Source organism: Ovis canadensis, chromosome 26, assembly GCF_042477335.2.
Source record: "Ovis canadensis isolate MfBH-ARS-UI-01 breed Bighorn chromosome 26, ARS-UI_OviCan_v2, whole genome shotgun sequence".
Lineage (NCBI taxonomy): Eukaryota > Metazoa > Chordata > Mammalia > Artiodactyla > Bovidae > Ovis > Ovis canadensis.
In genome coordinates, this window is record NC_091270.1 from 17,796,201 (window position 1) to 17,812,569 (window position 16,369).

At 54.2% G+C, this 16,369-nt stretch overlaps 1 protein-coding gene across 1 annotated transcript in view; it reads left to right on the top strand.

Moving 5' to 3' along the window:
* MYOM2 (myomesin 2) overlaps window positions 1-16,369 on the top strand; it is a 67,094-nt gene that overhangs the window by 13,578 nt on the left and 37,147 nt on the right. Inside the window, exons 7-13 of the mRNA XM_069573173.1 lie at window positions 4,117-4,205; window positions 4,291-4,341; window positions 5,043-5,207; window positions 8,723-8,884; window positions 11,672-11,813; window positions 13,979-14,178; window positions 14,767-14,820. Coding sequence (XP_069429274.1) covers window positions 4,117-4,205; window positions 4,291-4,341; window positions 5,043-5,207; window positions 8,723-8,884; window positions 11,672-11,813; window positions 13,979-14,178; window positions 14,767-14,820 — 863 coding nt within the window. The remainder of the gene's footprint in view (window positions 1-4,116; window positions 4,206-4,290; window positions 4,342-5,042; window positions 5,208-8,722; window positions 8,885-11,671; window positions 11,814-13,978; window positions 14,179-14,766; window positions 14,821-16,369) is intronic.

A 16,369-nucleotide genomic window follows, 5' to 3' on the forward strand; every position in this document is an offset into this window, starting at 1 on the left:
GGCAGTGAGCCATACGGTTTATGAACAGGGAGAGGGGCCAGCCACTGTTTAGAAGAGTGCTTTAATTTGAGGTGACTTTTCTCACCTGGGGTGCCCTGGGACTGCTCAGGGTGAGCTTGAGGGAGCAACTGCTTCATTTCAAAGCTGTATTTTAATCATTATTTTGAAAAGAGAAACAAATTCCCTTTCTCAAGTATGTGTATGTTAGTTAATCAGTTGTGTCCGACTCTGTGCGACCCCCTGGACTGTAGCCCACCAGGCTCCTCTGTCCATGGGATTCTCCAGCAAGAATGCTGGAGTGGGTGGCCTTTCCCTCCTCCAGGGGATCTTCCCGACCCAGGGATGACACCTGGGTCTCCTGCATTGCAGGTGGATTCTTTATCATCTGAGCCCCTGGGGAAGCTCTTCTTAAGTATGAAAAGGTCCCACTCAGCCTCATGCGGCAACTTTTCATAGTGATTCAGGAATAAGAGAAGCTTTGAACCAGGGGAGCTAAATCAGTGAGGCCCCAGTATACCCGGGGATCCTCAGATAGACTTGGTGTTGGCGTCAGCTTGCAAGTAGCCAAGGAACTGGGGACAAGGACATTCCCGAGACTAACGTTTTTCGCAGTATTCTTACCCATGTGGGGACATTCTTAGCAGCTGAAATGAGCATATTCTCCAGAAGAAGGGCTGGGAGGTCCCACGCACGACAGCTGCGCTCAGCTGTTCATTCCAAACTGCTGAGCTGCCATCATCTGATCCGCGCCCTGTAGGTGTGGGAGAATGTGCCTGCTCCGCGCGGCCCGCCGGGAGCCAGCCCCGCCTTCTCTTACTCAGTGGCATTTGCTCCTATGAATACTTTTTGGCTGCTGCTGCCAGATTCCTGAAGTGCCGAAAAGGAAGCTTCGTCCCCTTCGGTACTGTTCGAATTGAAGCTGTAATTGACACGGTTTTACATGCTCATAAGACTTTCTCTTGGGACTCACAGGGTGAGTTCTGTTTCTTCAAAGAATTTTCATGCTGCTGCCGTCTTGGTTAAGGCGCTCAGAACATCACGTATTGTGTTTCAATCTGACCCCAACGCGCCCCACTCCTTGTAGGGCGACTCCAGGGCTGGCCTCTTCTCGCGCTTTATTTTTAGACTTTGATATTCAAATTCTACTTTGAGTGAAAATTTAAATCCCATGTCAACACCGCTTGGAGTTTGAGGACATGGGCCCCGATGACCCAGAAGAAATTCATGTCCTGCTTAAACGCTCGTCTGCCCCTCTTTTAAGATAGGCAAGGGGCTTCCCTGGTGGTCCCGTGGCTGAGACCCCACACTCCCAGTGCTGCGAGCCTGGGCTCGATCCCTGGTCAGGAAAATAGATCCCAGGTGCCGCAGTTAGGAGTTTGAACGCCACAACCAAAGATCCCACGTGCCGCAGCCGAGACCTGGCGCAGCCAAGCGAATAAGTAAATATTCAAGTAAAACCAAATGGACCACGTTGGACTTCCTGGTGAGCCGGTGGTTAAGACTCTGGCCTTCCACTGCAGGGGGCACGGCTTTGGTCTCTGGCTGCACAAGTTCCACGTGCCACTTGGAGTGACCCCCCTCAAAAAAAATAAAATAGATAAGGTTTCTCGCCTGGGGTGGCTTTGGGAACACTTCAGATCGAGGCTTTGGGATGCGAAAGTGCCCCACAGACATTTGAAACAACTGAGATGGAAGGAACCCCCCTCTCTGTGTGCCCTGGGATGTTGTCCAGATAGAAAGGAAGCTTCTCTACCCCTTCATCACTTGTGTGTGGCTTCTGACAGTCTCAAATTAAGACTCTGGGCTTCCCCTGGTACGGCCTCAGGAAGGAGAAAGACTGGAGGCCCTTGGCTGTGGTCGGCGGTGCGGGTCTCCAGGTGACCTGTGAACGAAATTTCCGTTGGGGCGTGGTCCCCTCTGAACACTCCGTCCTGCACGCCCTGGCCCTGCTGTCTGCCCCTTCGCGCGGTGCTGCCATGTATGAGGCTTCCTGTGGCCCAGCCCTGCACCGGAGCCAACAAATACATATGGGCACCCCCGCACGCCCGTGTGCTTATTTATCATCTGTATACATTCCACTGTGTTTCATGGAGGTGAAACGTTTACAGAGACAAGTCTAAGAAGAAAGAGATGAAAGTAACCAGAGTTCCGCCCTGCCCCGTGTGCTCCCTCGGCGGGCGTGCCTGCCCGGGGCCCTCTGCACTGAGTCGGCAGGTCTGGGCACTTGCAGGGGGCGTGGGCTTCTGTCCACATCACACGGTCCGTGGAGCCTCTGTACTGGATAGGTGCGTGCGAGTGGGTGCACAGGCCTTCTGCGCACCAGGACCCTGGGTCCCAGGCGCCCTCTCCCCGGCCCGGTCCCTCCTGCTAAGCGCCAAGTGCTGGCGGGTTATTTGACCTGCATTGCCACTAATGCAATGCGGAGCTCTGCCCCGCGTCCTAATTCTGTGAATCAACCGAGGAAGAGCTCAGACTCCGGCAGGAGATGCTGTTGTCCAGGTGGGCTTGGCACCTGGGGCTGGACTGGAACCTTGTGGGGGTGGGCCAGGGTTCCTCTGAGTGTTCTGAAATACGCTTTCCTTTTGTCGGTAAAGAATCTGCCTGCAGTGCAGGAGACCCAGGTTCAATCCCTGGGTCGGGAAGATCCCCTGGAGAAGGAAATGGCAACCCATGCCAGTATCCTTGCTTGGTAAATCTCATGGACAGAGGAGCCTGGTGGGCTGCAGTCCATGGGGGTCGCAAAGAGTCGGGCTCGACTGGGCGACTAACACTTACTCACTGTTGGAGACACTGCGTACTTTTTGGTCAAAGAAACTGTTTTCAGCCCCAGGTGGAACAGAGCATGCAATAAAGTTAGAGGACTTCTGAAGGACCGGTTTGTCTGTGGGTCACTGCGTGCTTGAAGCGTGTAAACGTGACACTGGAGTAAATGTCCTCCGTGCTTCTGTCACCGTGCGTGCGATGAGCACGCTTGGAGAGGCGGCAGAAGGCAGGAAACTGCAGATTTCAGGATTTCGTGTGTGTTTACCTGGCTTCTTAGAGACTCTGCTTTCTCTTCATAGTCATAGGGTAACAGGACTCTCTTGCCTGGCACTTGAGACTTTCATGCAAGATAGCTGATGAAAAATGACCAGCAGAGTGTGTATATGCTAAGCTGCTTCAGTCATGTCCAACTCCTTGTGACCGCGTGGACTGTAGCTACCAGGTTCCTCTGCCCATGGGATTCTTTAGGCAAGAATGCTGGAGTGGGCTGCCATGCCCTCCTCTAGGGCATCTTCCCGACCCAGAGATCAAACCTGTATCTCTGGTGTCTCCTGCGTTGGCAGGTGGGTTCTTTACCACTGGCGCCACCTGGGAATCCCAACCAGCAGAGTCTGCATTTAGTTTAAGTGCTCGCCTCCTCTCGACTCTGACGCCCCCTCTCGGCTCTGGCGCCCCCTCTCGGCTCTGGCGCCCCCTCTCGGCTCTGGCGCCCCCTCTCGGCTCTGACGCCCCCTCTCGGCTCTGACGTTTCTGGGGGAGCTGGTGGGAAGACAGTGCAAATCCAGAAAATCAGCTTCAACTTGTGTGAGATGGACGTGGGGTGAGGAGCCCCTCCCCGATAAACTGGGGTCTGTGGTGCCCGGGTCACTGTCCTTCGCTGAGCACATGTCCCCGTGATTCTTCAGACCCCAAGGCCTCGGGCAGGTTCAGTTCAGGCACCCTGGTTACACCCGCCAGTGGGTGCTTTGGGGTCTACACAGGGGCCCCCTGGTGGGGAGGGAGTGGGGGTGATTCTCCCCGAGGCTGAGGCCCTTGGAGCTGCCCCATAACAAGACAAAACCACAGATGCAGCAGGTAGGGAAACAGAACCAGAGGGAACACAGGCTCCTCCTCGAGGCTGAAACTCGGGGTTTTAGGAAGGGCCAGTACGTATTTTTCCCTGCAAAGCCAAGGCATAGTGTGTGTAATGAATACCTCATTCCGAGGACAAGCTGGCATTGTTCTTAAACAAATTGCTCACGGACGAGGGATCCAGGTCACCCGAGCCGCTCTCGAGGAAGGCTGTGCTTGCGTCCGGGGCCGAGCAGGGCGGTCCCAGGGCACTGTCAGGACCGCATCTGGCTCTTCCCCCAGGGCCGACTTTGACGACACCGCGACCTACTCGGCGGTGGCCACGAACGTGCACGGACAGGTGTCCACCAACGCGGCAGTGGTGGTGAGAAGTGAGTGTGCCCGTGGGGTGCGTGGGGGCTGCTCCCGCCTTCTCTCCCCTTTCTCGCCCGCCGTGACTGCCCGGCTGTCTTGCAGGGTTCCGGGGTGACGAGGAGCCGTTCCATTCGGTGGGGCTCCCGATTGGATGTAAGTTGATTATTTTCCTGTTTGTGCAGAAAAATGTGTCCAAATATTTTCTAAGCATCAGATGTTTTCTAAAACCATGTTCCAAATGGCCCTTTCTCCCGGTTGGGGTCCGTGGGCTGACAGTTGCTGCAGGGACCCGGGGCTCAGGATGCTACAACTTGATGGGCTGCACACGTCTTGGGGCTGGTGCAGGATTTAGACCCCTTATTCTTACATGGTGCTCAGAGCACTCACGCCCTGCACACTCTGATTCTCCCTCCTCCTTTGGCACAAATGTCCAGATGTGACTCCACGCTGGTTTTCTGGTTCTTCAGAGGTGGCTGAGTCCATGCAGACATCGTAATGAACGTTACGCATGGGCTTCACACCAGACTCTTCCTTCCCCCAATGCCGGAGGCTGGAGGTCCCAGGTCGAGGTGCCCACCGAGTGGGTGAGGCATGCTGCATCCTCCCTGAGAGGAGACAGAGGGCTCTGGTCTCATCCTCTTCTTACAAGGGCACGGATCCCGTCCAGGTCCCACCCTCATGACCTCATCACCCACAGACCCCCAGTATCGTCACACAGGAGCTCTCCCACACGAGACCTGGGGGACACAGGCGTTCTGTCCACTGCTGTCTGTTAGAGGCAGAGGGCACAGGGGTGGTGGGGGACCCGCTCTGCCTGCTGGCCTGGCCGTGACTGTGCCCGCTGCTCTGTGCAGTGCCCCTGTCGTCCGTGATCCCGTACACGCACTTTGACGTTCAGTTCATTGAGAAATTCGGAGTCACCTTCCGGCGGGAGGGCGAGACCCTGACTCTCAAGTGCACACTGCTGGTGACGCCAGACCTGAAGCGCGTGCAGCCCAGGGCCGAGTGGTACCGAGATGGTGAGTGGCCGTGGGCTCCTCCTGGGCCTCGCGGGTGGACATGAGCTCCGAACCTGGTGCTGATGTGGCGATGTCTCCGCCTTGGTGACGGGGGCAGAGCAGGCGAGCCTGGGCCTGCCGTGACCTTGACCTTCCCCAAAATGAGGTTCATGGGCCCGGAAGAGATGAGGCATCAGGGCTGTTCTCGGTCCACAGAGAGGGTCTCCTGTGATTAGGGGAGAGAGCGAGGGGTCTGTTTCCGTATGTTTTCCTCGGCTACAGCAGTTGTGAGCAGTCACTAGAGCTGACTGTGTGTCTGACTCTTCTGAGGCTGATGACCCAGTTCATTTCATCAGGACTTTTGGAGGGACTCTGGTCAACCCCTTATGCGTGGGTAGTTAAGGCAAGGGAACGCTGACCTCCCCTCCCGGCCTCTGGGAGCTGGCAGGACGGGGAATGGGACCCAGGCAGCCTGGCCCCGGTCTCCACGGCCCCAGGACCCTGCCCCATGCTGCCGCCAGCACGGGCGGCCCTGTGCAGCTGTGTGTGTGTGCGCATGCAAGTCTGCATCATGTATGTGCAAGCTCGTGTGTGTGTGTCTGTGTGTGACTACGTCTGAGCTCCTGTGTGTGTGTGTATGTGCAAGCTCATGCGTGTGTATGTGTGTGACTATATGTGAGCTCTTATGTGTGTGTGAGCTCCCGTGTGTGTATGTCTGTGTGAGTGAGCTTCTGTGTGTGTATGTGTGAGAGCTCCTGTGTGCCTGTGTATGAGCAGTGTGTGACTATGTGTGAGCTCTTATGTGTGTGAGTGAGCTCCTGTGTGCGTGTGTGTGTGTGTGAGAGCTCCTGTGTGCGTGTGTGTGTGTATGAGCAGTGTGTGACTATGTGTGAGCTCTTATGTGTGTGAGTGAGCTCCTGTGTGCGTGTGTGTGTGAGCAGAGTGTGTAACTGTGAGAGTTCCTATGCGTGTGAGTGAGCTCCCGTGTGTGTATGTCTGTGTGAGTGAGCTCCTGTGTGTGTATGTGTGTGAGTGAGCTCCTGTGTGTGTATGTGTGTGAGTGAGCTCCCGTGTGTGTATGTGTGTGTGGGAGAGCTCCTGTGTGCATGTGTGTGTGTGTGAGCAGTGTGTGACTATGTGTGAGCTCTTATGTGTGTGAGTGAGCTCCTGTGTGCGTGTGTGTGTGAGCAGAGTGTGTAACTGTGAGAGTTCCTATGCGTGTGAGTGAGCTCCCGTGTGTGTATGTCTGTGTGAGTGAGCTCCTGTGTGTGTATGTGTGTGAGTGAGCTCCTGTGTGTGTATGTGTGTGAGTGAGCTCCCGTGTGTGTATGTGTGTGTGGGAGAGCTCCTGTGTGCATGTGTGTGTGTGTGAGCAGTGTGTGACTATGTGTGAGCTCTTATGTGTGTGAGTGAGCTCCCGTGTGTGTATGTGTGTGTGAGAGCTCCTGTGTGCGTGTGTATGAGCAGAGTGTGTGACTATGTGTGAGCTCTTATGTGTGTGAGTGAGCTCCTGTGTGTGTATGTGTGTGTGTGAGAGCTCCTGTGTGTGTGTGTGTGTGTATGAGCAGTGTGTGACTATGTGTGAGCTCTTATGTGTGTGAGTGAGCTCCTGTGTGCGTGTGTGTGTATGAGCAGACTGCAGGGGGAACCTTCTTCACCTCTGGCGGCTGCTCGTTTCCTGTGGATTCTGTCACAGAACCTCCTGCTTTTATTGGTCCAGGACCTGACACAATGCGAAATACCACAAAGGATCCTATGCCATTCCTGTCCATAAGGTAGTTTATAACCTAGCTGGGAAAATACACAAGATGGTAAATTGAGGTGTCTGTGAAATATAAGGAGTATCCCAGTAAAGCCTGTGACAATTTGCCAAATGCCTGGTGCTGTCAAATGTAGCCAGGAAACCAGGCTCGTGGTGATGACGGAGAGCTTGATGGAAAAAAGCTGCTGACAGACGAGGCGGCCCTGGGGGCGCGTGGGCAGAGGAGCTGCCGCTGACCTTGAGGCCACTGCGAGGGTGCTTTAGGTTTGAGGGTGTTGACAGCGGTGATCTTGGTTGGAAAAGGACAGTGTGTCTTATCTTCACGGCCCAGGAGGGCGAGGGGCGGGGAGAGACACGCTTTGTGGTGGCAGAGGAGATTAATCTACGCTTTGTAGTTCTGAGTTAGGATTTCAGGTCTCAGGTAAATCCTAAGGTTCTAATTTACCCTTTCTGGAGAGAAGTAACAGGGACGTGAGGAAGGGTCTCCTGATATTTCCAGAGGACGTTGGCCTGGATGCTAGAAAGTGTTCCCGTGCCTGGGTTGTAAGTTCCGGGATCCCCAGACCCCGTGGTGTCACAGTCTTGGCCGATTAGGGCGGAGCAGGCAGGCCCGCTCTGCACTTTCTGGCTGTGGACCGTTAAGGAGCCAGCAGGTGAAGAATGATAGGCAGCTCCTCATTATTTTATGCTGGGTCTCCTTGATGCCCAGTGGCGATGGTTTTCCAGTCAGTTACGTTTCTTCTCCTGAAATTTGCCTTTTTAGTTCTGTACCCTTTAGGCTCTGGTTTGTTGGCACGTTATTATTTCTGTCTAAGGAGCACCGTGGGGGCCTCGCGGTACGCTTCCAAGGCTCAGGGACCGTCCTACCTTCCACACGCCGCCAGCCGCGCTCTACTCCACCCTGGGCCGGGCCCGCGCGCCGCTCATCCTGACATGCGCGCTGTCTTCCGCTCGCCCTGCGTGAACATTGTCCTCCCCTCGTCCTGCCGTGCGCACTGTCCCCTCTCACCCTGCCATGAACGCTGTCCTCCCCTCGCCCTGCCCTGCGCCCTATCCTCCCCTCGCCCTGCCGTGCGCCCTGTCCTCTGCTGCACACTGTCCTCCCCTCGCCCTGCTTTGCGTGCTGTCCCCTCTCACCCTGCCATGAACGCTGTCCTCCGCACGCCCTAGTGTGCGCGCTGTCCTCCCCTTGCCCTGCCGTGCGTCCTGTCCTCCACTCGCCCTGTGTGAACATTGTCCTCCCCTCGCCCTGCCATGCGCACTGTCCCCTCTCACCCTGCCATGAACGCTGTCCTCCCCTCTCCCTGCCCTGCACCCTATCCTCCCCTCGCCCTGCCCTGCGCCCTGTCCCCTGCTGCACACTGTCCTCCCCTCGCCCTGCCGTGCGCCCTGTCCTCTGCTGCACACTGTCCTCGCCTCGCCCTGCTATGAGCTCTGTCCTCCCCTTGCCCTGCCTTGCACCCTGTCCTCCCCTCGCCCTGCCTTGTGCCCTGTCCTCCGCACGCCCTGCCGTGCGTGCTGGTCCCTCACCCTGCCATGAACGCTGTCCTCCGCACACCCTGCCATGTGCACTGTCCTCCCCTCGCCCTGCCGTGTGCCCTGTCCTCTGCTGCACACTGTCCTCCCCTCGCCCTGCCGTGAGCTCTGTCCTCCCCTTGCCCTGCCGTGCACGCTGTCGCGCGCTGTCCTCCACACGTCCTGGTATGCACACTGTCCTCCGGACGTGCCTGGGCCCTGCGTGTCCCTGAGGCCCGTCTCCTTGCCCGTCTTGCAGACGTGCTGCTGAAAGAGTCCAAGTGGACCAAGATGTTCTTCGGAGAAGGCCAGGCCTCGCTCTCCTTCAGCCACCTCAACAAGGATGACGAGGGGCTCTACACCCTGAGGATCGTGTCCAGGGGGGGAGTCACCGACCACAGCGCCTTCCTGTTTGTCCGAGGTGCGCGGGCTCCCGGGGGCGGGGAGCAGCGTGATGCTCGGTATGCATGGCACTGGGGTGGAGGCAGGGCTCGCTGCCTGGGCGCCGATGAGCCGCTGGAATCCGGGGGATGAGTCCTGGGGTGAGCACCTGCGGTTCAGGGGCCATGCCGGGCCGGGGTCTGGGTGAGGGAGGCCAGTTCCAGGCACTTCCCCACTTCCCTCTGCCACCCCTGAGGCTCGTGACAGCTGAGGATGTTCGCAGGAGGAACCAACCTCAGCACAGGGCAGCCGCATCCTGGAGCGTTCACACAGGACACACTGTGTTGTCCCGTTTCATCCTCACAGCAGCTTGCAGGAGAGCCTCACCCACCCAGGTGTGGAAGGCGGGACAGAGCTCAGGACACCGCACGCAGTGGGTGAGGCTGTGTATAAAAGAGCGTTTACCTTTAGACACAAGCGCAATGTGTGCATTCCATGCCATATGCACGCGCCTGTCCTAGAGGCTTACGGGCATGCATTCATGTGTGCGGGAAGCATAGGTCATGCACACATATTTTACACACATTACATGTGGAATGGATAAAGGGGTCTACAAAATGGATACAATTGTATGTATAATGTGCATTATATGTATACACACATATATGTACTGTGTATATATATACACACATATGTTCATATACCATATGTAATCTAAACTTCGTAACAGTTTTGTAAGGAATAGTCTTCCATTTTGTGTGGCAGGCAGAGGCTTGGGCCCTTCTCCAGGGAGGGGGCCCTGGGTGTCTAAGCTGGGGAGGGTCCCCTGTGCTGTGTTGGGGGCCTTGCTCCCCCCACCGAGCCCTCACCCTGCATGGCCTCTGGGTGCACAGGGACCTCAGGCACAGAGCCCCACCTGTCCAAGGCACAACTGACCACCCTCGCCCAGGACACCCGCACACTCTATTCTGGGTGGCCAGCGGCCACTCTCCTAACTGGGTCCCCCCGCTCCGTGGCCCTGGAGGCTCAGCCCGCCACTCCCCGCACCCCACATCCTGAGCTCCTGACTCCTGCACCTTTATGCTCACTTGGGCTCCAGGTTCTGTGCGCCTGGAGTAACCCTCTCCCTACATTATGTTTCCAAACCAGATCAGTTAGATCCACACATGAAGGAAGGGCTGTACCATCAGAGAATATTTTAGCTTAAAAAAAATGCAAAACAAGTGCAGACACCCACCCTCCCCACCCCCTCAAGACAGTGAGGCTTGGGTTTCAGACACTTCCAGAGCTTTGCCATTTTTATGAGGGTGCCATTACAATGTCCCTTGCATTCTCTGGGCAGACCTCCCAGCAAGATGTTTCAGCTCATCAAAGTGCGATATGTACAGTGGGCCTGCGATTTCTAGCTTGTGCAGCAGTGCCAGCAGAAAGAAGAGTGTGCATCCCGCGGGGGCAGGGCTGGGGGGCTGACTGTTCTGATGACTCTCGGAGGAGTTTGAATGTGAGAGAGAATATTTGGCTGAGTGTCAAGAAATCCTTAGATTTCAATGTGCTGAGGAGACAGGACAAGAAACTGTATGCCCCTGACACTGTTAGGAGGTCCAGTGGCCACAGGTCCCGAGTAAATATGCACGCCGCACCAGGAGATTAAATGCTCAGGGTTTTAATACTGCTAAACAGCTCTGTTGGCCTTCCCAGCTGCTGTAATTAACATTTGGAAACAAACGCAATTGCACTGTGGTCATAACCGGCCGAGGAAGGGACACAGGAGTACAGACTCAGATGTGGTCACAACTCGCAGGAAAAAATGTAAATCTTCAGATCTTGTGAGGACTCTGAAACTCACTTAGACTCTGTCTAAGGTCCTGTGTCCCCAGTGTTCAGAATGCCTCCTGATAATAGTAATATTTCATCGGTCAGTTTTTGACGACCTGACATTGTGTGACAACAGGCCATCAGGAGAAGGGGAACTTCAACTTTGGAGTCAGTTATGGTAAATCATAGACTGAATGTGTGATGGAGCACAGAACATTTTGAGTTTAAAAATCACACATACGGGCACCTCTCTGGTTACCAGGGGTCACAGTCAGTCATCTGGGTGTCAGCGTTAAGCTAGGGAGCGGAGTGAGCGAGGGGACTCTGGTTTAGGGGCTGTCAGAGCCTCGGCTGCCCCCAGGCCCCGGCCACCTTCCTCTCCCCGTCCCCCCAGAAGCCAACCTTCTGGCCACTGTCCCCTCCCCTGCCCCCGCAGACGTTGACTCCTGGTCCCTGTCCCCTCCCCCCAGACACTGACCCCTGGTCCTTGTCCCCTCCCCCACAAGACGCTGACCCCTGGTCCCTGTCCCCTCCCCCCAGACACTGACCCCTGGTCCTTGTCCCCTCCCTCCCAGACTCTGACCCCTGTTCCCTGTCCCCTCCCCTCCCTCCCAGACACTGACTCCTGGTCCCTGTCCCCTCCCCTCCCCCGCAGACGCTGACCCCTGGTCACTGTCCCCTCCCCGCCCAGACACTGACCCCTGCTCCCTGTCCTCTCCCCTCTCCCTCCAGATGCTGACCCCTGCTCTCTGTCCCCTCCCCTCCCCCCCCAGACACTGACCCCTGCTCCCTGTCCCCTCCCCTCCCCCCATAGATGCTGACCCCCTGGTCCCTGTCCCCTCCCCTCCCCTCCAGATGCTGACCCCTGGTCCCTGTCCCCTCCCCTCCTCCAGACACTGACCCCTGCTCCCTGTCCTTTCCCCTCCCCCCATAGATGCTGACCCCTGGTCCCTGTCCCCTCCCCTACCCCCCAGATGCTGATCCCTGCTCCTTGTCCTCTTCCCCCCTCCAGATGCTGACCCCCTGGTCACCGGGGCCCCAGGTGCGCCCATGGACGTGCATTGCCATGACGCGAACCGGGACTATGTCATTGTGACCTGGAAGCCCCCCAACACGACCAAGGAGAGCCCTGTTATTGGCTACTTCATTGACCGGTGAGTGTCCTGCTCCTCTGGGGCTGGAACGTGCCTGAGGTGAGTCTCCTCCTGGACAGCGGGCACAGGCATCTTTCTCATCTGAAGCGTGTGATGCCCTCTGTGGGTGTAGGTGCTTCACGATGCGGTTGCTTACGGCTCCTGGCTGGGTGGTTGGAAAGCATCGCCTCCTTGGCAGGGCCTGGTGAGCCCTTGATTCCTCTGTGTGCTGACGGGGCTCCGTGTGCCTGACCACCACTAATCCCAGCCCGCCCCAGGCTGCTTGCAGCCTCCTCAGGCTCTGCTCAGGTCCAGCTGGGGATGCCGCGGGTCCAGCCAGAGGTCCTTGCTCAGCTCTGTCCCTCCCTCTGGGGCTAGAGCCCCGCATAGTGATGTGTAGATGAGGACGCCAGCTCGTTCACACCCAAAGGCCCATCTTCTTGGTTAAATAGTATTTTCTTCTCGTTTCCAAGTAGAACATATCGATGTTCTAATGCACAAAATATTGGGATTTGTCTGAGTAATAACGTGATGGTAGGTCATCTCTGATCCAAAAGGAGTTTTAACTTTCTTGTTCCTTTACCTGGAACGGAGCTCTGATCCTGGGAGGGAGACCAAGGGAAGCTGCGAATTTACTGGAAATGCAATTTATCATCCATTCGCATCAGTGGATGAAATTACAGTCAAAGATCATGAATTCAGAAGTAAGAGAGAAGGGTATAAGCTATTTGGTTATAAGAGGATGGTTCTGGGTAGGAATTAAGGTTTGGTGTGTGTAAAATGCATTAGCATAAGGGGGTTATTTCAGAAAAGAGCAAGCAGCTCTTTTTTTTTTTTTTTGCTTAATATTGGTTAAATTCTCTTCCTCATCCAACATGCATGTCTTGGTCCTTATGTATTGGTTCCATCCTTTGACTTGTTTTCTACATGAAAGCAAAATGGATACAGGTATTTCAGGTCTTTTATCCATATAATACACACTCTATAGCAAAAGAGATTTTCACTAGTTAGTCTAGCCATGGGGTTTCGAAGAGTCGGACTCTGCTGAGTGACTTCACTTTCACTTTTCACTTTCCTGCATTGGAGAAGGCAATGGCACCCCACTCCAGTACTCTTGCCTGGAAAATCCCATGGATGGAGGAGCCTGGTAGGCTGCAGTCCATGGGGTTGCGAAGAGTTGGACACGACTGAGCAACTTCTCTTTCACTTTTCACTTTCACACACTGGAGAAGGAAATGGCAACCCACTCCAGTGTTCTTGCCTGGAGAATCCCAGGGACGGGGGAGCCTGGTGGGCTGCCGTCTATGGGGTAGCACAGAATCGGACACGACTGAAGTGACTTAGCAGCAGCAGCAGCATCCAACAAAGCTATGTGTTTACGTAAAACATGCACCATCAGGGCGAAAATTTGATATGCTAGGGTCAGACTTACATTGTTCAAGGTTTAGGTTGAATTAATAACAGAAACCAAAACAAATCGGGAGATGCTCTCCTGTTGTAATTGTATAGGTGTGTATAATGTATGCTGTTGTTGCTATTCAGTTGCCAAGTCATGTCTGACTCTCTGCGCCCCCATCCAGCACACCAGCCTTCCCTGTCCCTCACTATCTCCCTGCTGCTGCTGCTAAGTTGCTTCAGTCGTGTCCGATTCTGTGCTACCCTATAGACGACAGCCTATCAGGCTCCCCCATCCCTGGGATTCTCCAGGCAAGAACACTGGAGTGGGTTGCCATTTCCTTCTCCAATGCGTGAAAGTGAAAAGTGAAAGGGAAGTCGCTCAGTTGTGTCCGACTCTTCATGACCTCATGGACTGCAGCCTACCAGGCTCCTCCATCCATGGGGTTTTCCAGGCAAGAGGACTGGAGTGGGGTGCCATCGCCTTCTCTGCGCTATCTCCCTAAGTTTGCTCAAACTAATGTCCATTGAGTCAGTGATGCCATCCAACCGTCTCATCCTCTGTCGTTCCCTTTTCCTCCTGTCCTCAATGTTTCCCAGCATCAAGGTCTTTTCCAGTGAGTCGGCTCTTCACATCAGGTGGCCAAAGTACTGGAGCTTCAGCTTCAGCAGCTGTCCTTCCCATGAATATTCAGGGTTGATTTCCTTTAGGATTGACTGGTTTGATCTCCTTGCATACACGTATTAGACTGATGCAGTTGTTACTCTCTGTTCTCTTTTGTGATCTGAAGATGCGAGGTGGGAACTGACAGCTGGGTTCAGTGCAATGATGCCCCCGTGAAGATCTGTAAATACCCTGTGACTGGACTCTTTGAGGGGAGGTCTTACATATTCCGTGTGCGGGCTGTCAACAGCGCAGGGATCAGCCGGCCTTCCAGAGTCTCCGAGGCCGTGGCTGCCCTCGACCCTGTTGACCTCAGAAGGTTACAAGGTAGGTCCTTTGGAGTTCAAGCTCTGGCAGGTTTGTGTGGCTTATTCTTTCTCTTTCCCCCAACTTGGCTCTGAGCCTTAAGAGAATCCTCAGGGCTGAGCATGGCTCAACTGTGGCCCATGGGCTCCGGGAAACCCTCGAGGTCGCGTTAGGAGTGTGGACACCAGACTGACGTTTACACCTCGAAAGGAAGGTTCTTCATTGTCCTAAGGCTCTTCACTGAAATCAGTTAAACTGGTTCAGAATTAGACTTTTCTTTGTCCGCTGCTCTGTCAGTTCAGTGGATAATGAGAGTTGGAAGGTGCTGAAGCCAAGCCCCCCTCTCTCTGAATTTTAATTTCATGTGGCTCAGATTCCTCAGCAAGACTGTGTCCTTAACGATGCTCCTTAATGACGTTTGAAGTGGTCACTGCATTGTCCTGAGCTGCATGGGGTCTTGAATCTGGTACAAAGAGCTGAGAAACACTGGCTCTCCTTAAGCCCACTTCCAAAACACCAACTCAGACCACCTCAGCCTAGTGCAGACGCTGTCATCGTAATGCAGAGGCTTTCTGGATTCAGATTCAGCACCGACCTTTCTCTCTGCAGCCGTCCACTTGGAGGGAGAGAAAGACATCGTGATCTACCAGGAGGACCTTGAAGGTGAGGCGCTCAGCACCACTTCCTTTTGGCTGTTTTTGGCTGAGGGGTTTAGGGCTGAGATTAGAGAGTGGAGGGTATGCTCTTCACATGTAAAAATAAAGCCTTTGGGCCCAGCTTAAGGTCACTGAATCAGGAAGATGAGCAGGCAGAGGGTAGGGCTGAGAGAGGAGGTCAGCGGAGTCCTGGCTTCATGCAGGTCATTCCAGCATCTGCAGGGGCCACGGGGTGGCCTGAGCCCTGAGTCCTGGCCAAAGAGGCAGTCCTTTACCCAGGACTACATGCCTGAACAGTATTTTTTTTTTTCTTTTAAAGCACAAATTTTATTTCTAGCATTGTAACTAAGAGGGACCAGTTTTCCCATCACACAGCGTCCCTGTGATTTGAAAGTCTGCGTCTCCTTTTGAGCACTGGCTTTTCTGAACAATTCTCCTAGATATTCCTCCCTGTTGTAGGAAGATCGATTCGCTGAGGAGGAGAATCCTGCATCATTAACCTGGGATCCAAAGATTTTGATTGGCATTATGATTACCGTCCACAGAGGACAATGAATGAAAATTTAACCATGAAAACACTAGCTTAATTTGGAGCTTCCGTCCAGGGAGGTGTACTTCTGAGCTCTTTTTAAAAACAGCCCAGGTTCTTTCCCTGGAGAGCTGCAGAGTCAGAAAGTCAGAGGTTGATTTTCCTATTTGCTCCTCAATCTGCCCCCCAAACACTGTATCTTCTACCCCGTAAAAATTTTCCTTTAGTGTCTCAGAACGAACATGTGTCTCTCAGAGGAACTCCTTGACGAATTTTGGTTAATCCCATGGTAACATTAACATCTCCATTAAAACCTCTTCTTCCAGAAAAATGGAGAAACTGAGAAGGAAGCCCAATAAATAAATAACAAAAGAAAATAACTTAGGAGAGGCTGACAAAATGACCCCCTGTACAACAGAGAGGGGTTTCTGTGGTGGCTCACTGGTAAAGAATCTGCCTGCCAATGGGGTCGCAGAGTCGGGCCCGACTTAACAGTAAAGCAGCACCACCAACCAACTGATGAAAACATAGGTCTTTGAATGAATGAAAATGACCCTGACAATATTAGAACAGATGTTTCTTAGGATACCAGCCTGTACAAAATATGCGTTTTTGACCTGAGAGGGGAAAAAGAAGCTCTTTTTCTTCTAAAGGTATCAGTGAGGGGAGGACTGATCTTAGTTACCCTGAGTGGACACATGAGAGTTCAAATAAGGTAAAAATAACCTAAAATGAAGGGGTGTAAGTTGGCTGGATGGCATCACTGACTCGATGGATGTGAGTCTGAGTGAACTCCGGGAGTTGGTGATTGACAGGGAGGCCTGGCGTGCTGCGATTCATGGGGTCGCAGAGTCAGACATGATTGAGCGACTGAACTGAACTGAACTGAAGTTGTTATATAAAGTGAAAGTGAAAGTCGCTCAGTTGTGTCCAACTCTGTGATTCCATGGACCATACAGTGCATGGGATTCTCCAGGCTAGAATACTGGAGTGGTAGCCTTTCCCTTCTCCAGGGGATCTCCCCGAT